At 36.8% G+C, this 27757-nt stretch overlaps 1 protein-coding gene across 3 annotated transcripts in view; it reads right to left on the bottom strand.

Annotated features, from left to right (window-relative positions):
- LOC124167736 (probable Rho GTPase-activating protein CG5521) overlaps positions 1–27757 on the bottom strand; it is an 85818-nt gene extending 58061 nt beyond the window's left edge. For 2 of the 3 annotated variants that reach the window (XM_046545746.1, XM_046545749.1), the window contains exons 1-8: positions 27510–27757; positions 25219–25329; positions 18321–18338; positions 13036–13207; positions 12231–12385; positions 6350–6468; positions 5624–5765; positions 4648–4816 (exon numbers count right to left, since the gene is read on the bottom strand). In XM_046545746.1, the coding sequence (XP_046401702.1) occupies positions 4648–4816; positions 5624–5765; positions 6350–6468; positions 12231–12385; positions 13036–13207; positions 18321–18338; positions 25219–25329; positions 27510–27615 (992 nt within the window). In that variant the 5' untranslated portion in view covers positions 27616–27757. The remainder of the gene's footprint in view (positions 1–4647; positions 4817–5623; positions 5766–6349; positions 6469–12230; positions 12386–13035; positions 13208–18320; positions 18339–25218; positions 25330–27509) is intronic. The other variant, XM_046545747.1, reaches the window with a different exon arrangement.

Below are 27757 nucleotides of genomic sequence, written 5' to 3'. Positions count from 1 at the left end.
AAACATACAGCAAAAAAATTACTAACAAAAAATAAATTGGATACAGAAACAGTGGTTAAGGCTTGAAATAAGTCCATGAAATCAGACAAAATGCAGGTACAACATTGCAGTTGGTCATACAATAGCTACGGATTCACCAGTAGCAATAATAAATTAATAACAGATAAATTTGTCAATTAAAAGTTCAAAGAGCTTCCGAGAGCTAATATTTTTAACTATTTTTTTATATAATAAGTTCAGAGAGCTAATATTTTTTACAATGGAGAGTTTGTAATTAGGAAAGGGTAAGTTTCAATATTTTTCTTTCCAATTCTTAAGTTAGCACTGAAATAGCTTTGTTATCAAAAGAAAATAATTCTTTCGTCAAATTAGTGTGCTTCACTATGAGAATATTACACATGTACATGCATAGGATCATCTAACTAATAACACTATGAGGTATTGTGCCATAATGGGCACTTTCTCAATCCCTCCGAGATCTCAATCCCTCTGAGACTCAATCCCTCTGAGACTTAACCCCTCTGAGACTTAACCCCTCTGAGACTTAATCCCTCTGAGACTTCATCACGAGGAGACGATTCGCGAGCGCCTAAGTACCACTCTCGCGAAAGCGCCAGAGTACGTCGTGCCTGCCTGATCCACGCGTGCCACTGATCCTCGCGTCCTGTGAAGTGTTCACAATTTATAGTGAATTCACCAATGGTGTCGGCCTCTTTACGCCATGTGTGAAGTTCAATTACTTTCCGCCACTTTCCAATTGTAAGGTGAAACGTTAGCGTGAAACCTGTTTCCCCTCCTCTGCCTTCACCTCCCCTCTCATGCCTGCTTCGAGCGCGGCCGCTATCCAGTAAGCGAGCGGGCCAGCTCTCTCTGCTACTGACCTCAGACAAGGAAAGAACTCCTCGTGCCCGGCATCTTCCCAACGGCAAGAGTACATTAACCTCAGGCAATTTAGTATTTTATGTATTGTGCTCCTAAAGCTTACCTTGGTTATTAAATGTATTAATACTGTTGGAAATCAACCATATTGTTTGTTATTTGTTTCACTCCTAACCACCTATTTCTCGTCAATTCATTCTCGCGACGTGTGTGCGTTGCAGTATGATAATTTCCTGCGGCAACATTTCTTAACCCTTTCGAGACGGCGGAGTTTTCGTCTTAGCATGACTGCTGTACTGAGCCCCATGAAACTCTTCTTCCTCGTGATATGGAACATTTTTGGAGGACATTGGTTAAGAAGGGTCTCGCTGAACCTTTTTCGACCCCTTCCCACTGGGACTCCGCATTATCTCGGACTCCGAGAGTAGTTGTGCTCCCTCCTTTCCAGGTTTACGACCATACCCGCTGCATTGGTTTGCGGTCAACTTATGTATTGCTTATACGTATTTAGCAAATGCTTTTTGTTGTTAATTAATTGTTGCTTGCACGTATATTGCAGACTTTGAATTGAATTCCTCATTTTTTTCTGAGCATTGTCAAATTTTAAAGGAAGTTCTAAGATCTACATTAACGCATTTAATGCAGGAACGATTTTCATGTTGATGCTTATACATAATTCGAGATATAAGTTAATATTTACCGTAGAATTTCGTTTGAAAATTTTAAACGCAGCTCAAAAGACAAATAATTCATTTCTTAGTTTATTTTTTATGAGAAGTGAACTAATATTTATTTCACTATTATAATTCATTTTCGGGTGTACGTCTGCGTGCTTAATATTTAACTCAACGTTTCGTTCCACTTACTGGGAACGTAAGTAAGTGGAACGAAACGTTGAGTTAAATATTAAGCACGCAGACGTACCCCCGAAAATGAATTATAATAGTGCATCTAATCGCTGCGAAAACCTTAAAACTAATATTTATTTCGAAAACTGACTGGATAAACAATTGTACAACCGCTGTCCCTTACCGCTAAGAGGGGTAATAAAAGGCAAGGGGTCCGGGTACCTGCTCCCGGATTCAGAGGGTAAATCCTAAACCCCGTAGGGTTGGGTCCCGAGACAAAGACGACGTAAACCCGCGACCGCCCTAAAAGGGGAAGAGCTAGAAAACTTATATATACGGCTTTCGTTGTCCTGGCCAGGAAATTGTCACACGTAAATATACGCCCGTCGTCTCCCGGGTCAGGAAACGTCCACACGTATATATACGTGTATAGTAGGGAAAAGGTTAAGTATCAGAGAATCCAGGCAGTTGATAATCAAAAATATGAAAGAAAATATTTGGAAAGAAGATTTTTGTGCTAATTACTTCGTAAAATTGGTTGATCAAGTGCTCACGTTGGGTCTGTATATGTTTCTGTTGCCTTATTTAACTTCATTCAGTTACTTCACTGACCACATAACAATTAATTAAATAATATGCTTTTCAACAGCATACATCTCATTTTTAGTAAATAATTCCAAGTTCCACCCAACTTCAGCACTCACGTATTCATCAAGCCAGCTCTGATGGCTTCCACCTGCTTATGCCACAGGCTAGATGCTCTGGCTGACAACTTCTTACTTGGACGGGCTTTGGGTGAACACAGAAACAAGTGAACAGTCTCACAAACACGGCTGAAGCATGCAAGCTCCATGAAACATTCTACTGAGACACAGCTTACACATATTTAACATTTCTCCCACTCTAAATAAACTGTAAAATTCACGTTTTTTTCCAGGTTTTCACAGTCTAAATTTCGTAAAATTCATGGTCAATAGATAAGGCATTTTAGGCAGAAATATTGATCAAGTAACAATCGTCGGCTGCAAGTTAACTAAAAATTAACAAATGCAACAGATGCCATGAATGCAAATGCAGCAATGAAAGTGCTATCTCTCATGACGTCACCTATTGTAGGTAAAATTCAGGTCTGGCTAAAAGTTGTGAGTGGGAAAATGGAGGGAGCAGGGTGGCAGGGAAGTGAAGAAGTGTCTGAATTTTTGCCAGGGTGAACGAACACTGCAGCAGCTACCGGTCGTCCAACCACAGGCTTGAGGTCAATGCATCATTGTGGCACACGGACCAATAATTAAGCTTTAATAATAATGTAATATTAAATAATATATTAAATTAAGCTTTAATAAATACACGTGTGCAGATAAATGCGTGGACAGTGCCTGCCCGTGACTAGACCTTGAAACATGATCGAAATATCGATTTTTCTTTTGATCTGTCAATCGTAGTTCTACTACAGTGGAACTTGTTTAGTACGTTTCTGAAGGGACCACAAAAAATGAACGTACTAACCAGGAAAACGTGCTAACGAGGAAAGTAAAAAAATAGCAGTCTGGGTAATTGCAATCTTTGGAAAAGTCGTCATAATTACAATTACTATCGGTAGTTCTCGTAGGATCGCCTTCCTGAACTCTTTTCACCTTTAAAATCAAGAAAATGAGCGCTACATTGAAAAACTACCATGTGAATAAAAATCATAACGTTTCATAGATTTCCCGAAGACAATTACATGAAAACGGCGTCTATCTCCCGTGATTTATCCTATATATATTTACAGAAAGAGGACAAGTAAAGCTAAGTCATTTCTTCTTTCTCACAGTATACTCGGAAAATATAACAACAACCCTGAGTATGCCAACTGGTAGTTTTTAAACATCATAAAAATTGGACAAAATTATATTAACCTTAAATTATGGCAACAGCCGTACACAATCGCTTCTGAAATAAAACCATATCGATTGCTACATCGATCGATATATCGATTAATTGCACGCAAGGTTATAAGATTACGACGTAAATACAAGAAGATTTTATATTATACAGTTGAAATTTACTTTGAAAATTTGCATAATGTCGTCTGCTTTCGTGCCGAGATCAAGTATTTTAAGCTAAGCTTCGCATGGAGATCAAGAGCATAGTCTGCTCCCACAGCAGTAGCGCAGTAGTCAAATACACACGTACTCCGTAGCATTGACGTCGAGTTCATAAGAGTACGTGCAGTACTGCTTTAGATAAAGTGGGAATTGGATAAGACTCATTTCTTCATCATGATAACTCGTGCAATAGCAATAATTGCCCACTCGCGAAATTTGTGCGCAGTGGGCACTCCAGAGGCAATCAGAAGCTGAGGAGCTCGGGGTGGGGAAAATTGGGGCTTCTCATTGGCTGCAGTTTTGCAGTCAGACATTCCTGATAAATGGCCGCATTTTATTTATTCATCACGTCATACGAATTGAGAAATGTATTTGGATAAATCACGGTCGAAGAAAGAGATGTGAAATGAATGCAAAAATGTTAATGGCTAGTAATAATAAATTAAATCATGAATTCAGAGGTTTACGACCTTTAAGAAGATACTAGAGAACAAATTGCGGGTTGCGTCACGGCAAGCAATTGAGCGTACTAACCAGGAAAGAGCAATTTTTTCGAACGTACTAACCAAATACTTTTACCTGTATTTTGTTCGGATGGTACCAGGACCGAGAGAAATCGTCGTACTAAGGAGGAAAACGTACTAAGGAGGAACGTACTAACCAAGTTCCACTGTATCATGTTTGAGAGATTTTTAAGGTTTTGTGACAAAATTCACGGCTATTTCCAGGTTTTTTCACAGTAGACTAAATTCATGCCTTATTCGGGGGTTTAAGGTTTTCACAGTAAGGTGGGAGCTCTGTTAAAATAAAATGATAGTACTAAGTTTGCACACCTTCTTGCCGAATGTGAATTGCTCTGAGGAGGAGCATCCTTCTTAAGTACATGTGTGTAATTGGCAACCCACTTGACCAATGCAACACGACATGGAACCAATGGATCCTGACGCCTCTTCCCATCAGCATCCACTCGACCCTGAGACACTTGTCGAAGTTCTGGAAGATCTAAGAGACAAAAAAAAACAATTAATAAACTTAAACCGGCAAAAAGGTTTGCCATCATGTGTATGGTATTAGGGCTTTGGGGCATTCTACTCCATGCAATCGAAGTTTGGAAAAGAGAAAGGAAGTTAAAAACATCATGTGCCTTTTTGACACCGCTTATATTTGTGAGTGCTAGTTTTTACTGAAGGGGATACATTTTTGTTTGCAACGTTTGAGTCCCAAGTATTTGTTTTACTAGCACCATTAAACTGAATAGGTGATAAAAATAATAAATATTTCAATGAACTTGATATTCTTCAAGAAAGAAACAAATTTTGAAAACTCCATGTCACATTGGCAATGGACTGCAATTACTGAATATAATGCAATTGATATTATATCACATATATGACTGTTAATATCCATATTTATATTTACATCATTTGTGTATAATAAGTTTGCCCATAAATTATACTCTTGGCCAAACGTATAAATAAATAAATATACATATGGTATTAGAGCTTTTGGGCATTCTGCCAGGTTCATAATTTCCTCCTCTCTACTTAAGAGGTAGATAATTCAGATTGAAATACACACACGGCCCTCTTCAGCAGTGGAGCGATGGGAGCTATCAGTAATGCAGAATATCCAAAAGCCCTAATTTAAAAGCTGAAAACCATAAACCCATCCATAAAAACCCAAGTATTCCAGTCTGAAGTTCAAGTTGATATCAATTGTAAATTAGGCTTTAATGTTAAGAGAATTGAGGACTATGTCCATAACTTTTGCCATGAAAATGAAAAGTAATATGAAATTAAACCTTCTTACCTAATGTGGGTTTGTAAAGCGTACTAGAATGTGAGAACTTGGGAAAGATGTGAGGTAAATAATACTGCTTGAACCTCTCCAAGAGGAAACTTAAGCACTTTGGCTGCTGGCTGGCTTTGTCCTCCCACTCAATCTTTGTGACCTGTCGATGGAAGAAGAATTTTCAGTTCCACGTAATGGAAAAAAAACATTGATTTTAGAACAACTAGAAGTAACTATGCTCAAATATTGATTTGGTGAGACACACTTATACAAATACATAGACTCTCTCCAGTTATTTTGAGATAAATTATCTTGGAAAAAGGATTCACATAGTTTAAACTGACAGAAGTTACGCTCAAGACACATTGATTGGCTGGATGTAAGCTGTAAGCCATAAGGATGAAAAATGAGTATCTTAAATACTCCAAAGGCCTTCACAAGTCCACACTCAACCACAAGTCAACATCTTGTTCGGTAAAACCCATCCTGAAGTTCGCTCTGAGAAAATGGCTTGGTGGTGTAACTGGTAAGCATGCCTGACCGGCAATCGGGAGACCAGGGTTCGAATCCTGGCTAAGTCAAATACTTTTTCATGGCGAACTTCATCCTTTGGTGTATTTAACTTTGCACCCATGCACGTGACTGCGTACAAAGTCACTTGTTCCTGCAGTGCATTGAGTATCTTTCTTACAGCTAATGTCTAATTGTAGACCAGCCCTAAGGTATGAAACTTTTGCAACCAACCTCTGAGACTATGTACTCGAGCAACATGTCAAGGAAGAATCGAGTGGGGTCATCGGGCTGTTTCTCTCCACCCTGGGGTGGAAGCAGTGGGTGGATCTCCACGGCAGTCACCGGACATGCTGAAAAATAAACAATAGAGTTCATACAAACTTTCCCTTTTTCAATTTCCCTGGCTTTTCCCTAATTTTAAGTCTGAAATTTTACCCTGACTTTATGCCAATGCCAAAGTGGCATTTAGAGGAATTTTATAGAAAAATATAGCAATACATATTATGATGTAAAATTAAGTGACACCAGGGATGTAACATATTTCAGCCAAAATTCAAAAAACAAAATAATATGCCAAATCGAAGCAGTCTGCTTAAAATTATTATTTTATGACAGTGTAGACAAAAGAAAAACCTCATTTGAAATACAGCACCTGATGATGATGCTCCAGTATTGAAAACCGAATTGTGCAAGTTTTTCTTTGAGCATAGTTGATAGTAAAAGTTACTGTTACAATAAATGAAATTCCACAAAGTGAGCACCACTAACATTGCAGTCTGCTTACAATCTGAGATTGCTAAAAATTACAAAAAATCATCACAAAAAAAATAACTTGTCGTAAGCTTGCCATTATTTTAGCATTGGTTCGGGAGCTCAGGGTGGGCTATATAAGGATACACTTTTGAAGGCCAGGACCAAGTTATAGGCAGACTTATTGCCCTGGTCACCTCAGGAGGGAGGAGGAGTGGAAAGAACCACTGCAATGAGAGCCCCACAATGTCTCCACAGTAGAGATAGGGATGGAAGGTACCGTATTCTCTCGTGTAAGCCGCATCCTCGTGTATCTCACACACCCCCATTTTTGGGCTGGCTCGTGAGGGAAAAAAAAAACTTCCTACAGCTTTTAGGGTGCGGTCTAACATAGGAACTCATTGTAGCATCCAGCAGCCATTGCTACGCGTGAGCCGGCACTTAGGCATGCTAGTCCGAAGTGCAAGTCTACGAGATGACCCGCTTGTGATTGGCAGATGTCGGTCTAGGGGTGGATAAGAGGGTTTTTTTGGACCTTCCCTTGGGGAAGATTAAAAGGGTATGCCTAGCTTGGCCCGTGGCTGAGTTGTGGCGTGGCGACTGGCTGAGCTGGATCGGCCAGGAGGCTGGGGACATATTTGTTTATTCGTAAAGGGAATCAAGTCACTGCTTTTTTTATTCAGAGTGACTCCTTTTATATCCAGCACTAGATCCTTCCATTCGAGAGACACTGGTATTGTCGCTAATATCTCGTTCGAAGACGAGCGGGATACGACATCGTGATTCGTTTGCTAAATTGATAAATTTTTGTTTCCATGATTAATAAGGTTAAATAACGTTAGAAATCTTATTCCTGCAAAGGTTTCCCAGTTTCAATGCCAAACTCTGGAGAAATAAACGATAAGAATTTGAGGGAAAATGGAACGTGGCTGACATTAAAATTTGGAGGATTCGTGAAAGCCGTGAAACCCCTTTTCTGAATCCGTGAATCTTTCTCTGTCCATGATCTTATTTTTTGAGAGTCAAAATTGCATTCCTTTGATTATATGTACCCAATTGAACCTTGAACAACTACTTTGTTTTATAGCAGGCAATTAAAAATGCATTTGGATCCAAAAACACCTGAAGATTCAACAGCTAATATCAAGGATGCTCTCTAGATCTAAATCCGAAATAAATCCTGGATCCATCCAGTTAAGAGTACGTACATATATGACATTATGGTGTCCAAATTTCAGTCTTCTTGGGGATGGGATTAGAATAAGCTAGAGTATCAGAGGAAATCAAAAATTTCCTACAAGTGTAACTGACAAATTCCATTTTTGGCCCATGGTACATGTGCCATACCATTTATTTTCCTGTTTCCCAAAACAAAGCAATTTACAACCCAATAATATAGTAAAATTAATCTTCTTATCTTGATTATAGCATAATTACAGCTTTACTTAATATTAACAAGCACTGAGATTATCTACCACAATTTTGAGCTTACATACATTTGACATACAGTTGACAATATGAAATGACTTAAAAAGCAGTGACAAGGCATGCACAACTTTTTTTTTACTTTATCTCTTTAACCCTTGAACGGCTAGCGTGCCCATATGGGCACAGCTGCAGTGGTCTAAATAATTTCGTATAAATTCCGACCTAAACATTATAGAGCATGCTGTTTTCGCCAAAAATGATTACAATGTATCACTTTATTCGGTTCGTGTGCTTACGGCCAGCATTTATGCCAACAGTTGACTGTGGCATGATAGATATTCTTACTCACTCTGTTTGAGGAGGCAAAAGAGGAAAAATGGCGAAGTGTCTTCAGTAAATGTGATTTTTTTCCTTTTTATTTTTTACACTCGGCTAAGTATTTAATCTTATCCTCATAATGAATGTTGTCAACTTCAGTTTCTTTTGCCAGCATTGTGATATCTTTCGTATGAAACAAGGAATTTGAATTTATTTTTGGGTGATCCCATATGGGCACGCTAGCCGGTAGCCGGGGGTGTCTTTTTTGGCTGGTGTCCTTCACTTCAACCGTCATTATTGGGTCTGTTATCAAATAATTTCGATGTAAAACGCTAAGTTGCTGTCAATCTTTCACTTTTTTCTTATGTCACTCGATTTTAACGACTTCAATATTTTTTGCTGTATTTTTTGTAATATTTCCATTAATTTTTAGTACAAAAAATACATTTTACACTATTCAACACTTTTATTCATGGTGCTTGCGTTATACTTTGCTCAACTATCTAGTATGAAGAATGATACGGCTATTTTCTACCACTGGTATACATACCCAACAATCAAGGGCATGGTGGAAGGGTGGATGAGAAAGCTAAAACTTGATGAATCCATGATAAAATATTTTGGCAATCATTGCTGCAAACAGTTCATACGGGGTGAACCTATAAGTTTCGGCTTTAAAATGTGCTTGAATGCTCCTCAAGATTACTTGGTGAAATTCAGCATATAGCAGGGACTAAGTGCTGAAGAAAAAAATAACTACCATAAATTCGTAGGTAAATGCTCTTCGTATTTGCTTATCATGTTGGACAATTTACTAGAGCAAGCGATAAATCTTTTCCGTTTATTTTGACAATTGGTTTACTAGCTTTCCTCTTATAAGTCAGTTAAAATCTCAAGGGTGTGAGGGTACTGGAATAGTTCTGAGAAAAAAGATACATACTCAAAGGTCGAAAAAACAGCTATCTAAGCAGCCCCGCTGCTCCCATGCTTTCGCACGGGGGAAAAAAGGAAATATTGTTGTTGTTAGATAGAATGACTTTTCGGTAGTGACTGTCAAGTCACCTTGCCAATGTGTACACCCACTCAAAAAGGTCACGAGATTCCCGCGTGTTACCTCAAAAATGGTACAAGTTAGGCAGCCAGCAGTGGTCTCTAGCTACAATGTTTAGATAGGCGGAACTGACCTCACGGATCAAAATATCAACAGGTACAGGAATGTTATCAGAGGTAAAAATGGTGATGGTCCACATGAAGCTATTTCCTTGATGCCGTCATCGTAAATGCTTGGATCTATATGGAAAATTCTGGTTCAAATATACCGCAGTAAACCTTTAGGCGAGAGATTGCACAAGTGTTTTTGTAACGAAGATGTACCTTTCCCAGACCTGGTGGCCGTATTTAATATTCTCTCTCAAGTGCAACTAATCATAGAAAGTCTGATGACATGAGGTATGATGGCAGGGATAACCAATTTGTCCCATTTCATTAGACGCCGATGTTCTTATGAAGAATATTCTTCCCGCGCGCGCTCAGACTCAGGCTAAGTGCCCAGGTCTTTGCCTTCAATGAAATTCTAACTATCATACTCGGCAATTGAAAACCCAATATATATTATTCAAAGACTCTACCAATATAGGACTAATTTTGTAAATAAACTCATCGATAACGTGTTTTTTTATTCAATAACTGTTTTCAAATCTGAGTTTTATACTGCTAAGATCTTTGGACAGCCAAAAAATGTTTAAACCGAAAAAATATAGTATAATGATTTGAAATTACTTCAAATGCCAAATAAAAGAAGTATTAAAGGTAAATGCGAAAATATATGGCGTATCACGCAGTAAAAATAAGAATTATGATGGTTCGAGCGATTCTTCTGCAGAATGCAGACCGGTGGCCGGAACGGCTAGCGTGCCCATATGGGCACACCCCCTCTAGCAAGAACGAATCGACAGAATTTTAAAACTAAGTGTTTATCTGAATCCTTGGGAGGTAATTAAGCAGTTTTTAACGGAAAAACAAAATAAAACTCCGAAAAAAAACTCCGCTGTTTAAGGGTTAAATAATATCAATAAAATAACAAGAAATATAGCCCACTTCAAAGTCAAAATTTGTCATCATCAGTACCTACTAATGAAATGGTACATTTTAGAATTTTTATGGATATCAAATGACTACAGTAGACTCTCGTTATTACGAAGTTCAAGGGACCGAAAAACCAGACGTTCGTAATAACGAAGTTTGTATGAATGTTTCCTTTAGGAATCGTAAAATAAACGTACATGATAAACACGGTTAAATTATGCGGAAATATATATAAACAGGTAAATTCGTTTCAATTTCTCAACAGAAGAATGCAGCATGACGAAATCAGGGTTGATATCTTTCCGAATACAGTAAGTTCGATAAACGAACTAGATGCGTTCCAAGACCTTGTTCCTAAGTTGATAAGCCTATGGTCCGGCCGCCGAGAGTTGTCCTATGACAGGCAGAATGGTCTAGGTCGGACAGAGTTGCCAGGTAAGAAAGGGAAACGTCTACAAAGAGCTCCATGAAGAAAGGAGCCGAAAGAGACAACGAGCGTGACGGACTCAGAGGAAGAATCATTTGTTTTGGTGATTCAAAGAAAGGGAAATATATGGTGAATTTTGGTGGATCAGGCTTAAGTCGGTGCTTTGACAACGTTGTATGAGTGGTGTTTGCAATGGTGTGAGGTGCGTTTGGGAGACAGCGATTGACTGTAAACCGTGCTTGCGCAGGGTTATCCGCACCTCCTATTGTGCCGCCATCAGGCAACTCTCGCCAGCTGGACTGTATGCAAGGCATCGAGGAGTACGGTTATCCTGCAGAATGCAACACTGCATACAATTGTGCACTAATTAACGACTGAGACGAATTGATCTAGCTGGGCATTCAACGCAGCTGGAGCCAAAAAAATTTGCTCTCCGCGGCAAGGAAGAACGTGCGAAACACTGAACAGTTCCTAACTTCACACTGGATTCAATGATACCTTGTTCAGATTATGCCATGAGTGCGATTTCCTCTACACAGCTCCGCATAGTAATGGCTAAATCAAAAGGCGCCAAATTCGAAATTTGAAATTTTTGCATGCTGGTATCTGTGAAAGTTCGTAAATCAAATGTGCGTAGGAAGAGGACTAACTGTGCATCAAATTTACGAGCTGTAATGAGTCGGTCACCATGATTCCCCAGGAATGAAGCTTATTATATGACGTTGCATTTATGGTGAAGAAATAACCATAATTGATGCTCTTGATCACAGTACATGAGGAGAACTTAAATGTGGCGTGATTATTAAAACTTTGCACAATGAGTATCCACCTAAATGCCATTGCTTATGCGTGGGACTTAGTAATGAAGCTCATTTTGTAACCGCCGGGACCGGGACTGAGGTTCGTAATTTTGTAAAAACAAAAATTTCGTAATAAAATTTCTTTTTCTATAGCTTACATAGGCCTTTTGTCGGGACCAACGATTTGCTTCGTAATAACGAGAACTTCGTAATAACGTTGTTCGTATTAACGAGAGTCTACTGTATTTCTCTGTTGCTCCTTCTAAACTGCCATGGACAACAAATATGCAAAGAAGCAACTTACCATTTCGTGTGGAGTCTGCATTCCCGCTTGCAGGTTGGGAGGATGGCCGCCCTGAAGAACTGCCAGCAGGAAACCCAGGCACAAGCGTGGCGAACATGTTATGCAAGGATTCTGGGGCCCTCTCGCCCAGTGCTTGGTACCAGAGCAGGAAGAGCCTTAGGGAACAAAACCAAACATTACCATTGACAGTTCAAATCCAGACAATAAAAAATCCAGAAACGATGAGACCAGAGGTATTTAATATGCCAAGTAACATAGGGCTTGTTAATGCTGTACACCCTAAATGCTCAAGAATTATGCATGAATTTTAAATGATCCTTTAAAAAAATTTTGGAGTTATTTCATTTGGGTAATACACTAGAGTGAAATGCTATAAATTTTGCTTTGGTTTACTGAAAAATTTTAAATTTCCAATGATTTCAAGAATATGAATGACAGTATTCAAGGTTCTGCAGGTATTCCGTGCATAATGCATGAGTGTGTGCTATGCTTGAAACTTTGGAGACATGTAAATAACAGCCAATGCCTGACTTTTGAATTCCAACCTGCATTAAAATGGCATACAAAAATGATAATGCCGACCCTCCTTAATTTGCCTCCGTTTTTTTATGGGCGTTCGAACAAAGACCCCACTTTCTAACTCAAAATTTAGAAAAAGGTCCTTCAAGGTAACCAGAGTTTAAACATTGCCAGATAGAAATATATCTTTGAGATACATACATACATATTTTTAGCTATAGATCTACACATAACAGTAAAAAGACTTTTAAGTACATTTTAATTTCAGCAAAAAGCTAAAGGGTACCTTGTGGCATCGCGGCGAAGCTTCCATGAATTCCCAGGATGCAAGATTTTGTGCATGATTCGTGTGAGGCTGTGACACTGCCATCTTTTACCCACCAGTTCAGGGACCAAAACGAATACACGCTCCAGAGTCGCTAAGGCACAGTCAACCTCTTCCCGATGAGCCTTATGCACTGTCAACAAAAGAGTGAAGTTGGTATTGTTGCAAACACTTTGATTGTGTCACATCACAGCAACCATCAGTTTCCCTCATTATTGTCAATCTTTCAGAGTGTATTGGAGCATGCATTAAATAGGGTAGTTTCCTTCACCAAAGAAAACGAAAGACATTGATTGGGATTCCATTAATATATTATTATATACAAATTATTTGGTTTTAGTAATGCCAGTTTACATGAATGTTAATTGTCAATTTTAACCGCATTTGAAAAAAGCCAGATTGGTGCCCATGCGATGCCACTCCACATGATGTCAAAGGGACCTAGATGCTACACGAGTAGTCAGCAGTTTTACATCGTCTGCGATTACCAATGCATGCATGAGGCACAGAGCTCAGGGAAACATTTCTTAATAATCACTTATTAAAATTGCCGAAGGTCAGAAAGTTTACTTTGTTTAATAATCCTTATTTTAGCCAAGCACTACCTGCTAGCAGCCTGCATCGTAGCGGCGCTCATAGCCTCGCACCAAGGTGGCAGGCGGAACCAGAATGACGTCACACGGGACAAATTTTTCGCTTTTCTTTTAATCACGAAAAATAGGTATCGTCATTTAAAAATCTAAAAGTGTGAAATATGCACTTCAGGAGTAATAATATTTTGATTTAGGCAATAAAATAATATATTAGGAAACCACCCTATTGCAAGAACCACCACACTCAGACACTAATCATAATAATCTGAGCCAAAATTGGCTTATTGAGACATTATCAAAAGAATTATTGGAAAAAATCTCCTTCAACTATTATCATGAGTGTGATTTTATATTTTGCAAAAAGCAAAAATGGAAAATGAAAACAAAAACACAGAATTGGTTTCATGCTTAAATTAATTTAAACAACCATAAATGTACAACCAAAGTTCTACATGTCAAAGAAATATATCAATATAATTACCATGAAAGGTATATTTACACTAATATAAGTAGGGCTGTGCAAGCCTTGAACTTTCAAGATTCAACTGAGATAAAATCATTGCTAGAATCCCTCTTAATTGCAGTCCCAACATGCTCAAAAATGGAGTCTCCAGATAGTATGGTTCCGGATCTACATCGTAATTTGAATCGACGTGGGCATAATTTTATAGGGCCTATCGTCAGTGGTACTGCGAAGGGAGGTTTTGGGATAAAACCCCCTCCAGAGCTCAAAGAAATTTTGAAGTTTAATCCATTTCACTTAATTGGATTAATATTACTTATAGAATGGTGTAAATATTAATAAAATATCCCTCAGAAGGCTACAAAAGTCATCATTTTGAACCATTTATATGAAAATTTTTCTAGGGGAGGGCCCCCACAACTCCTGCTTACCCTGGTGGGTATTCTACACCCTCAGACACCCCAGTGTTATGCACCTAAAACCCCCCTAGTCTTAATTCCTAGCTGTGCCCCTGCCTTACGTTATAATGCAATAAAGTAATGTAATACATATTCAGTCCCTCACATTTGTGTGAAAATTTCACGATTTTTCACTTCTAAGGTTCACTCCATTCATCCAAATTGACAAATTTTTAATTGGTGAAATTTTCTCATATGCCAATAACAAATGGAGAAATTTTGGCATGGAAAGAATATCAATTATTGATAAATAAAAGCGATCAGACAGTCTCACTCATATCTCATTTGAGATTCAAGATTTTCTTTCATATTCTCGGTCTACTTTTAAAATATCCCTGCTTGCACAGCCCAATGTATAACCAAACCAAAAATATATGACAATATTAGTTCATGCATATTTGATGCATCATTACATGATTAGAGACAAAATATCCAAAGAGAAGATGATACACACATTGATTGACAAAATTTACATTTATAAAAATTCAAGGAGACAACAAAGATACACCAAAATTAGGAGAATACAGAAAAGTAAAGAATTTTCAACCTGCAAAAAGTGATGCAGTATATTTGAATAAAATGTTCTCTTTTTAGAGAAGCCAATTAGAATAAATAACTATGAAAACAATGCAAATTAAGTCATCAATGGTTAACCTGATGGACAATAAAATCAATATAAAATATTCAGCGACAATTTAATGGTGTAATTTTTAAAAGAACAATGTATATCCACTGTAAATCACATAACAGTTGGTATTCACTGCATCAGTGATGAATGTTTTTTTATAGCAGTGCTTCCAAAGACAACCAAACAGCTATCCTGCTTATTTGTCATTTTCAACAAACTTTAACACCAAACCCTTCTGGATGAGAGAATATAATGCAAATAGATATGCATAAATGGTAAATCAGTTTTAAAAGTTGACAGAAACATTCAGCACAAAAAGCAGAAAAAATAACTGAATATGCTGAAGAACTAAAGGCAAACACCTAATACATACATAGAATAAGCAAAATGCAAGGGAAGGAAATATCAAAACCAAACAGTAGCTAGTTTGTGAAAAACTAAGAATTTTCAGCAGTGTAGATACATAGGTACTAGATATGGACAACTCAACTTCAGGCAATTCATACTGAAGGGGAATGCCTAATGATCCACTTACAGATTATTGAAATAAAATGAACAGTTAGAAAGCTGCAAGTGTGCAAATAAATATACGTAGTTGTGATGAAAACAATTTCAAATAAGGCCAGTGGAGTCATTTAGAAAGGGCCAATGTGCATTATGTACACTGTCATAGGATATGTGTGCAATTGTGGGACCATCGCATAAACTCTTTTTTAAATTACTTTCCATGCAATTATAAAAAAGAAATTTTCACCTGGTAAAGCTGCTACTAAAGGGAGGCATTTGCAATTCTGTTTCCATCTTTTTACAAATTACGACTAACACATTCCACAACTGACGTGAACTTAGAATCGACAGCCATTCAATAATTTCCCTTTTTTATCACCAGATGATGAGGTCACCCACATGCATTAAAATTTCGACACTTCTACATATGACTAGTAGCTGAATTAATTCTAAAATTTGGTGGTGCCAAAAGTTTCATAAGTACTTTACTAGTAGCATTTCTTTTTACGGAAACAAAATAATCATTATGACCACAACTTGTGTGCATTGAAGTCTTCAATTAACACAAAAATGGATGGGTTGCAAACTGAACATAACAGAAGTAGACTATGGTTTTTAATTAATAATGAAAAAGTCTTAAGTAACATTCAAAAACAGTAGCATAGCAATGGTTTTGCCCACCTCACCATTATTTGTACTTGTGTATTAGCAATGAGATGTTCAGGTAGCCTAATTAGTCAATCAAGTCACTTGCACTCAAATATAAGACCCCCTTAGGTACTTTTCTTCGGAGATTTTGAGAGCAAAAGCCGGGACAATACTCAGGACAGATAGTATATCAATGGCCAAGTTCTAACAACACGTATATCTCAAAATTTGGCCCATCTGATGACTGATGACTGGCTCACGCTGAAAACCAAGGCCACTCAGTTCCCCTTGGGCTTGCGACCAGTGAAGGGGAGGGGGGAAGATAAGAAGTTTGTGTAAGAGGCGCACCCCCATTTTCGGCTGCAATTTCTGGGAAAAAAGGTGCACCTCTTACACGCGCTTATACGGTACTTCCTCTCAGACAACGATTATAGGTCAACTAAATGGAAATGCTCCACTTAGTAGCAAGCCTCACAATTAAAAGGTTTCCTGAGCAATGAATTTATCCCTGCATTTTTAAGAATTAAGGCATCAGACATTGGCCTAGGTGTACATAGTAAATATTGTAGCTCAAACACTACTCAAAATGGAAATAAGCGGCATTTTCACAGAAACCAACTCCATGGATACAATAACCAAGCAAGCCAAACGCACCTTATATAGCAGAAGTTGTCATCCTTATGATGAAGAAAGAATATTTGGTTCCAAGAGAATGAAAATAGTAACTATGCCACCTAAGTTTACATATTTACCCAAAAGAAAAAAATTCCAAATGGGACAAAAGGGATATCTAAAAGGCAGTTCATAAAATATTTGAAAAGTTCAAAACAAATTCACCCATGCACTATCACTGCGCAACCATGTACAAACAAAACAAAAAGCAGGATTGGAATACGCAAACATTGGGAGTAAAGGAATAAAATTAATCGAGTCACCAGCAACAAACACCTAGGTATTTCACGGGGGTTCCTCCAAGATGCAAAAGTAATGTCACTGTCATGGAAACTTCAAAATACACTGTAAAATTACCCTTCAATGACTGTCAATAAGAAAAAAATGGGCTTCCAATTCTAAACTCAATGAAAATTGTGTTTGAAAGTGCGAATTTCCACATATCTTCTAAAGGCAAAGCTGCCATAAAACAAATGTTGGTAACGATCAGAATATAAATGTCTTTGTGACAAAAATATGATACATATTATACCATTAAAATCTGATAAAAATAATGGAAACTAAAAGAATTACACTTAGTTAGCTTCATTATTTCTATTTCATGGACACAACCCTGATTTCATAACATATTCTTATGTCCCAAGTATAACTAGGCAAGGCTATTCATCGTCACACAAACCTGGTGCTTTTTTTCTAAATTTTTCTCACCGTTTCATACATTCTGAGACCACAAAATCTTAAATTGGATTATTTTTTAAAATGTAAGCGCTGTCCTAACACTAGGGTTTCATACAATAACCTCACTCCTACTTTAGTCAGACACATTGGTATATGCCGAAAGACTAACTTGCCATAAATCCCTATCAAACTTTAAAAGATGGAAATACTTTAAGGCATTTAATTTTGCTGATTAAGTAAAATTTAAATAAAGAAACTGAAAACAAATCCCAGAACTTTTTTCAACACAGCCCATTTCTACCAATAAGATGTAAACATTCATAACATAAACCCCAGGAAACCCGAAGAGCCATGCAACTATTATACTCCAAAAATTCTAATCCATGCATATATGTAGAACCTATACAGAAAATAGTACACATTACAGAAATTGACAAACTAGAGCCAATAACTGAATACAAGGTCCATTCAACGGCTTCATGCACAGAGAAACACCCCTAATACAAATTACGAGAAAGATACCAGAAAGAGCTGCATGGTCCAAAAGAAACAATGCAACATCATTAAATGTCTCAAACAAATATCCAATGTTTACTCACCCAAGTGGAAAGGCAGCTCTGTATAAAAACAAGGCGCCGTGGAGGAAAAAGAAAGAAATAACTGAACATGAGAGACAAGACAAATCAGCCCAATGACAGAATGCACTAGCCCACCCATTACATCTGCACAAGATACAGTGCTTCTCTAATTAAAACAAAAGGAAAGGTATAACTGGGACAATTTAAAGGGTATTTGAAAATTTCTCATAGATAAAACTGCAACTTATATGATAACTCACTAAGAGCCGGTGCTGTAGTTGGGCCGGTACGGGCCAGTACGGCGTACCCCCTAAAATCCAAACTCGTTATAAGCATACTGATTAAACTACCTTTTTAAATGTGTAAAAAATAGCCCTATTGTAAATTGTCCAATGGATTTCAGAAAGAAAAATGGGAAATGATTATGTATTTACTTGTTCAGAGTTATCTCGCAGCACAGCTTGGAACTAATATAAGAGTTTGAGTTTGACATTTCAGTCGCGGCCAGATGTATAATACACGTTCAGTTGTTGGTAAATTTCAGTGAGTACTGCCTAAATTTTTTCCCCAACTACAGCACTGCTAAGAGCTACTCATTAAAAGTAATACACTACCCATAAGGTCATTGAAACTGCTTTTAAATACAAAGTTGAATATGAAAAATAAATGACACAAACTATTTTACAGTTTTAATACGAAAAAATTATTAAAAAGAAAAGAAATCAATGTCATTTTATGCCATTGACTGAGACTTTGGTTTTGGTCTCCTACAGTAGGCAATAAAATCACTGGGAAGTCAGCAGTGAAACAATATTAATGACTTCTCTTTTTGGATCAAAATTCAGATGAAAGACATATGTATGTACATTTAATATTAAAAGTGGTCATATTTATATAATCTACAGTAAAAATAGGAATGCCAATTCATATTTAAAGAATTTTTATGAAAATTAAGGTGAAAAAGTTACCTATGTACCTGACATGACAATGCCTTTAAGGATGGCTGTAATGCTTTAAAGTGACTATTAAGGATTAAAAGATGCAATTTTTAAATTTTTAAACATTTAATCCATTCTCGGTGACAGTAAAATGCCACCACAAAAATACTTTAAAAATTTTCCATCAATATATGTATAGTCCAAATCGAAAATATTCATGGCTAAAACATTACACTCCCTAGCATTTGAATGCAGCTTTATGTTGATAGGAATGAGTACCTTCTTTAAAAAATTGGAATATGATTAGTTTCTCCTGACAAACAAGTAAAATGCAATTGACATGGTGTACGTGATTGTTATTAAAATCCATTACCACTCCAAGGTGTGTAGAGGTGCACAATACCTAATGTCACTCAAAAGGTTTCATTAATCCATTGCAAATGTAAAAAGTCCTCCCAAGATTTAAAAGATCAAAGCACCATGCTCTACAGGGTATGGAATCAGAAATCAAACATCTCCAACATATCAAAAAAATTAAAGATTACAGAGTACATAGATTAACCAGAGGAATTACTGTGTACGTAATATTTACAATAAATAAGACCATTTTGGAATCATAGGATGACAATGCTTCTGATCAACATACTTATGTACTCACAATGATATATCAATCTGCTGTAAAATTGTACTGTAAAATTGATATTGAAATAACGACAAAGGTTCATTTAATTCGTGTTCTTATGAAAACAAGGATTTACTATCAAAAGCAGAAAAAGATGATTCTATGAGTAATATTTATTTTGATAAAGCAAACAAAAATTCTTACATACCAATTTCAATTCAGGAAGTTCCAATCAAAATACTTGCCATTAAGGACTTACATGGAGAAATACCCACACAGTTTTCAGTGATGGTGCGAGGAAAAATATGCTGTGCGACCATGCATTGGACATTGAAAAATATCCACTTGCTCCCTATGAAGTATCCTACCATCACATATTTTTATACTTTCCCACCTTTTTATTGGTCAAGGACAAACTCAAAAGAGATCAAAAATGAAGTTTTAGAGCCTAACTTCAAAATCATCATGAGCATGGTCTAAATATTTTACATGGCTCAGTAGCTCTTCAAAAAATAATATATGTCTTTAAAATATCTCTCAGAAGCCAATTCACCATACTTATTCTGCAATATTGAGAGGTGTTTCAAAGATTGGAAGAAGTGCTGATACAAATGCATGTTATCTAATGGGGACTATTTTGAAGGCAACAACATTAATGTAGATGAATAAATGAATATTTTTTTCAAAAAACTAAAATTCCCATTACTTTCTGAACTCTGCCTCAGCAATAGGTTTGGCGAAGAATTGGCATTGAATGGCACTGGCCCAACTACACAAATATTTAGGAGCATGATAATATAACAGTAACTACAAGAAGAATTCTATTTCTTTTCAGTTTACCTTCCAATTGTGTTAATAACAAATATTGATGGCATAGATAGTTCATCATTTAACCTAAAGGTCATGTTACCGCTGAACATACAGCACTTACTACATTAATAGACATGTATTAAATTATAATCCCAATGTAAGTAATTCTAACGTCGTACACAAAAGGGCACTAACAGAGAAAAATGCAAATTTTTTCCAGTAAAATGAGGATAAAATAAAAAAAGAAAACCTGTCACAATTTTGTTTCCCTAAACAGGTTTCGTGCATTGAATTTCAGGTGAAGATACAACCATACATAAATATGACACCAAAAGGTCAAAGATTTGTTAATTTGAGGTGGAATGATCCACAGTTATACTACTAGTAGCAATGTAGTTCCTACAAGTGGAAGAATTAAGGCTTGTAATTCTATTCAGAATAACAAACTAAGAAAAAGGAACAGAAAAGTGGGGAGTTTGACCTCCCTTATTGATCCTCCTATTTAATATTTTTATTCCTTCATCAAAGGCCTGACTCAATGTTGGTCGGCATTACATAGTATGACTTAGTTATAGGCAGGTGTAATGAATTCAAGGTCAATTGCTACTGATGTGCCCTTACCAAGAATTTACCAAATACGATGTTCACTAGGCATGGCTCTTCATAATTTAGATAATGAAGTTGAATTTATACTCACCACACTTCCTTACATGCAGCACTTTCATTAATTCTTTTCTTAAAATTGAGTAACTAACTATTCATACTTTATTAGGCAAAGCCTTCATTCCTAAGAGTGATAATTTTTCAAACTGGCCTTTATGCAAATTATTTTGGTAATTCTTTTTGGCTTTCCCTATGCTCTATCCGATACTAGGCTGCAGAACCCATTGAATGGAGACAGAAAGAATCAAACCACCCCAACCTCATGAGATCCTTATGCACTGGTTTCAAATTTGATATGTTTTAAGGTTGTGAAAAAAGTTTTTTCTGTCAATCAATAAGCTATAATATGGAAAACCACACAAATATTGCAGGCTTCACAAGAGCAGACAACACATTAAAGCACTTTTTTTGTAAGTTAACACATGCCAACTAAAAATAATCACGTCACGAGATCATGAACATATACATTATTCTAACAAAATAAGATTCATGCACTAAAGCTACTGCTGTCTACAAATAAGCAAGACACCCAAATATGAGGAGCTAAATCATCAAAATAAAGCAACCAATTTCAACGCAGTGAAAAGCATAAGAGGGGCTGTTAATTTCCTTGTCAGGTCACAATCTCCGAAAAATCCTGTGCCCTTCAGTATTTCCTGTGCTTAACTTTTTGTACTAGAAGCTCACATTTTATACACATGAAATGAATTTTCCTTACTTCAACTACTATCTTTGTATTCACATAGTTTTTATTCAGCTATAATAAGCTGCCAGGGTACTTTGCACCACAAGACATATCGTACCAAATATGCATGGCTTCGAGAAACTTTCTCTCTTCTGTTGCTTTGGTTTCATTTCCCCAGCTATGCAGAGAGAAATTGATTTACAACACTCAAAACATAAATAAATATGGCATATGCCACAGATATTGAATGGGTACCTGAATTGATAACATCTTACAGCACACAACAGTAGAGTTTAGGTGTCACATGAACCAACGGTTTTGAAGTTTGCAATGCTCCACTAAATTTGCAAATTCCTACAAGTTGAAATTTCAAAGAGAAGAAGCCAGATTCATTCATATTTTTTGGCGAAAACATACTGTTCGCACCATTAAAATTGAATAAATAGTTTTAAACATCCTTATTATCCCTTCTGCAGCAGAAAACATACATATGCAAGTGTACTGGTGCATGTAGGAAAAACAGAAGAAACGCACCCATCTCTTTATCCCTGCTCTTCTAGGACAATCTTATCTTTACAGCTCAAAATTTTTCCTTCATGAATGGGACAATGGGGAACTTGCATGAATTTTTTTTATTTCACAGGCGGACAGAAAATTATTTTCTGATTACAACAAAGAAAACCGCATGTATATCTGAGTTTTCCTTCGCGAGATATTTAATGTTAAATATAACGAATTTTAAAGCGCGGGAAAAACTCCCTCACCCCCCAAGCCACTGCCGACGAAGCCTCGATGACGTCAAAGGTGCCTAAACATCACGCGAAGCTATTGTTGTGATTGTTTGTAATAGTTGCCAGCAGTTGTGAGAGCTTCGTTTGTTAGACGTGTTGATTATTTTCTATTTAAAGATAAATATCCGACGATAGAGGCTTGGAAGCTCTCATATTTTGAATTATTTATAATATTAATATCTGAGTAAGGGCATAAAATATAAAACTGGAGCAGTTAAACCAAAAATTTTACAATACCTAAATAACATCGATGTAGGAGTCCGAGCCACGGCCGTTGGAAGGGAGATACGTTAATTGTAAGTTGATGTTATCGACGGCATATCATTCATTTAAGTATGTAATTAGAACGATTTTGATGTTCACTAATGTCCGCTATGCTTTTATATACAATGACATCATCCGTTTATTCATAGGTACCGGAGAATTCGTCGTTTAGGACTGTCTGTGCTTGTATTATGGGGTGAGTTCCAGTCAATGCAACTTTTGCTCGCTGATTGGAGACATCTAGGAACATTTTTGTGCCAAAATAGTGTTATTTTCAACGTGACATCTCCCGTTAAGCTACTGCTAACAATCTCAGTGCCAGTGGTTGTAATGCTCAAAGTTTGACAAGGTTGAAAAATGTCGGCCAAGAGTTATCAGTGTTTCATCGTGATTGAATCGTGAAAAGTGCTATTACGCTATCGATAAATGTCTAACAGTAAAGTAAAAATTGTCAGTGGTGTGTTAACCTCCGTTGTTCACCGTAGATATGACATTTCACGATCAAGCTATTGAAATAAAAACTGTGTGTGAAGTTTGTTATTCCATTATTTCAACGAATAGTAGTGAGAAAAGTCACCTGTGTCACTTGTGTGGGCTAATGTAAGGGCTTAAATTAGTGAATGAATAGTTGTTTCCATCATAACGAGCTCTGTTATTGTAAGTTGTACGTGATGAATATAAGAATGTGACAGTGACCTCCAGTTTTTGATAAGAGTATTTTCCTATTTCCCACTATATTTTTATGGTATATGCTAGTATATTGTTTATGGATTTACATATATTATTGAAATAGGTTGTAGCTTGTGTGTGTGTTGGCAGCGGAACCGATTCCCGATCTCACATGTGGATTGTGTGCACACAGTTTTGCTGTGAATTCGTACCGTAGGACAGATAGGACTACCTTCTCCGCTAATTCGGCGTTGCCAAATTCAACAGCACAGCTTACGATCGTTATCCTCTAGTATTACAAGTTTCTTTTACATCTCGATTTGCCGCCGACGTATAGCAATAATTTGTCTTAACAAATTCTATGAGGGTCGTGGCATCAATTTTTGGTGTCCTAAAAAAAAAAGCTGGTGTCCTAACACCCCATGCCACACGCCTTTTAGGCGGCTTGCGGGGTATTACGTAGATGTAGATGAATTTCAGGTGTACTATTTGAACGAGTGGCAACGTTATCATCCATTTTTCTGTTAACTAAAACATACGAAGTGAAACGCTTGTACTTCATCATCCCGATGTCGCATTATTAATATCTCAAGTAATAATCGTGACACAATAGCAATAGGAAAACTTGCCCAAGAATAGTAGAACAAAATAAAGTGACGATGAGCGGCTAAATACTCCCTCAAAACAAATTTTACATCATGCGCTCAGCGTATTTCCCAACTCCCTACGGTTGTTTAGGCACCTATGACGTCACGCCTGGCCTCGGCAACGCTCGGGTGTCTTCGCGCAGTGGTCGGCTCAGAGAAAATTTTCTCGATTTTAAATGCAATTTTTTTATTTCTTTTGATGTTGAATGGAGAAACTGAAGGTATTTTTGCGAGCTAATATATCCATTTTACTCATTCAAAATAGTTTTTAGAGCAATCTACGACCCATGCAAGTTCCTCATTGGCAACCCTCCCTTCTTTGCTTGTTAGCGGTCCCATTCCATTCCCTCGACTTACTAGCCTGTCCTTGCATTATCCTTCAAATTCCCTCTCGTGAATGGATGGGAGAAGTAAAATGCAAGAAAGATTTTAAGCCAACATGGGTAAATATCAACCATTTCCCTCGATGTTTGGTACCAAATCGAACATAAAATTACTGACCAGCTTCATAAAATATTTGTTATGTAGATATTTTCCAATGAAATAATTTCACATTAGAATAATCCAAATTGCACTAATCCACCCATAGTGGGTGGAGTCCTCCCCAAAAGCCCTCAGGAAAAGGGTCGAATGTAATTGTAAAATGGCTGATATGAGCTGTATTCATTTGTATGGGAATAAATAAAATTAAATTAAAACTATTATCATTACTTGAGGTCCTGAAACTTAGGTTTCTTGCATTATTTGCAGACAGAAGTCCATCTGTCAAATTAGAGGTATACCATCATATAAATTTGGATAAGAATATACATATAAGACCACATACTTACCGCGCTGCTTAAGTGTGGCTTCGGCATTGATAAAACTTTCATACAGGACAAAATATATATGACTGTAGTTAGCCTTAAATATGTGCCTGGCTTCTTCAATGTCAGCATTTTCTGTTAAAAATGAATGAGATATGTTAAAAGGGCTGGTCACCACAATTTTCTTTTCTAAATACTCTGAAAATTGCTAACAACAATCACACATGTAACGAAATCCCACATACAACGAGGTGAGTTCCCTATCCCTTGGACTTTCCGATGATCACCAATGTTAATATCCCCATAGGTAACAAGTTTGGATGACATGAAATCCCTACTATTAGGAACTATTCTTTGGTTCCTCGAGGAGTTATATCCTCTTTTATAAATTAATTATGGCCATCCTTGTCACTTAACCATTCCTTATCTTATCATCAGTTGTACTTACATGTGGCCATCACCACATAGTCCCACTGTTTATCTTAAAATCCTTCCCCTTACAGCCGTTTCATGGGTGGGACGATGGATAAATGCTTTGGATCTGTTGCTTACATAAAGATTATGAATGGAATATTAGCCAACAATCCTGTGATGCATAGGGCAAAATCAATCCTTTATCATGGAAATTAAGAAATCCTGTTTACAACAAAATAGAACAATGGTCCCCTGTAATTCGCTATAAGCTAGTTTAACTGTATATTTATAAAGCATTAAACATTGAATAAATACGGATCAGGTTGGTTTTGGTGGCAAGAAAGTTAGCTTCCCACCCCAAGGGCCAGGGTTCAAATTCTGACATTGGCACCATTGTTTCAGAGGAAGCGCAATCGCTGCTTGAGAGCTTTGTTGTGTACCAAATTCATACCAGAGTGTCTACAGCACACTAATGGAATAATTACCTCTTAGGTAGAAATTACTGAGTTGTCAAGTCATTTTAATGCTGTGCGTAATATTTTGAAATGATATAAACTTATACGCACTAGCAAGTGGATCCTTATTTAGGAATAGGCCATATTTGTTACTAGACAATGGTACACTGCCCTTCACTATTTTCCAGACTTCACGACAGATCCACAAATGCAAATTGGCTTTCATCTGCCTAAGTCAAGAGCTAATGGCACAGTATTAAAGATTAAGATGCCTTAGAATGCATCCACCCATTTGGCCAATGATCATAAAAATATCAAGTGGCATGATGATTAACTATCAGTGAAGACCCAAAGAAAGATAAATATCAAATCCTAAGATACACAACTAACACAATTGATTATTAAAAATGAGCTTACGAAGTGTACACCTAAACCTTTGCCTTTCAACACATTCATTGTTACTTGACACAAAGAAGATAACAAATTATGGAACAATGAAACAAACTGAAAACAATTGTCTACACATAACAAGAGCAAGGGGGAATGAAAACTTTTCTATGCTAGCATTGCAGAATAAGAAGAAATGAAAGTAACTACCCTTCATTCATTTACAGAAATATTAAGCTTTTGTCACAGATGATTCATGAGTCAAAAATGAAGATAAAATTAGTCACACGATAACAATCAACTCATTGCCAAAATGTGAGGACCTATTTCACTGCCAACTTGCCTCAAGAGATTAGATGAATAAGCGGAAAATCTCACCACATAAATGATAAAAATATCAACCGATAATCTCAAGATACCATAATTTTGCATACACAACGATGCATAATTCTTACTTCGTGGCAGAAGTTATCTAAATAAATACGAGCACGTTCTACGAGATGGTCAACATAACGACTTCATAGGTACTAATATAAGCATAAAAATCAACGATTCGTTTACATGAATGTAAATAATCATTACAATTCACGGGACTGACGTATTTAAAAAATCCAAACGCTTATCAGCTGGGCTATACTTCTTGGCCAAGTCGTTTCATAACAACAAAAACTGCTGAGAAGCAAAGTGAAATTAGAGGGTGCTACATATATAACTGAAGGCCTGGATATCACTAGAAAATTGAATACATTAAAAATATACCAAGAAAACTGTTGACACAAATGCAATTGACACTTAAACATCAAAGGTTTATAAATCATAACATTACAACACAACTCTGGGAAAAAAATCAATACCGAAGTAAATAAACTGAAAACAAGACATATAAAAGCTAGCGTCATAGAAGGAAAATATCAAATAAACATCACCGTATACTACACAGGGGTGCCGGACATAGAATAACAATAATCATTTCCACAAGTTTCCATGATTGTATCGAGTTTTCATCGAAATTAATGCTATAGCTGTTATTGTCAACAGATACCATAGAGAGAAACTCACCAATAATAATTTTTATATGCTTTAATCGGGTAGCTGTATCTTTCTTGGGGTCTTGAATCTTCTGAGTAGACTTCTTTACATCTGCGTGTATTTTCTTGCTGAACATGATTTCTTAACTTAATAAATAACAAGAACTTAACACATTATTCCACTTCATCAAGGAAGTAAACAGTAGAAAAAACAATATAAAGTAATGACAATTCCCATACAAAAAAACTCTTGACTAAACACACACACGGTCCTACAGG

Source organism: Ischnura elegans, chromosome 11, assembly GCF_921293095.1.
Source record: "Ischnura elegans chromosome 11, ioIscEleg1.1, whole genome shotgun sequence".
In the NCBI taxonomy this organism is placed as follows: Eukaryota; Metazoa; Arthropoda; class Insecta; order Odonata; family Coenagrionidae; genus Ischnura; species Ischnura elegans.
Note: the sequence above shows the minus strand (reverse complement) of the source record. Positions and strands in the feature narration are given on the sequence as shown.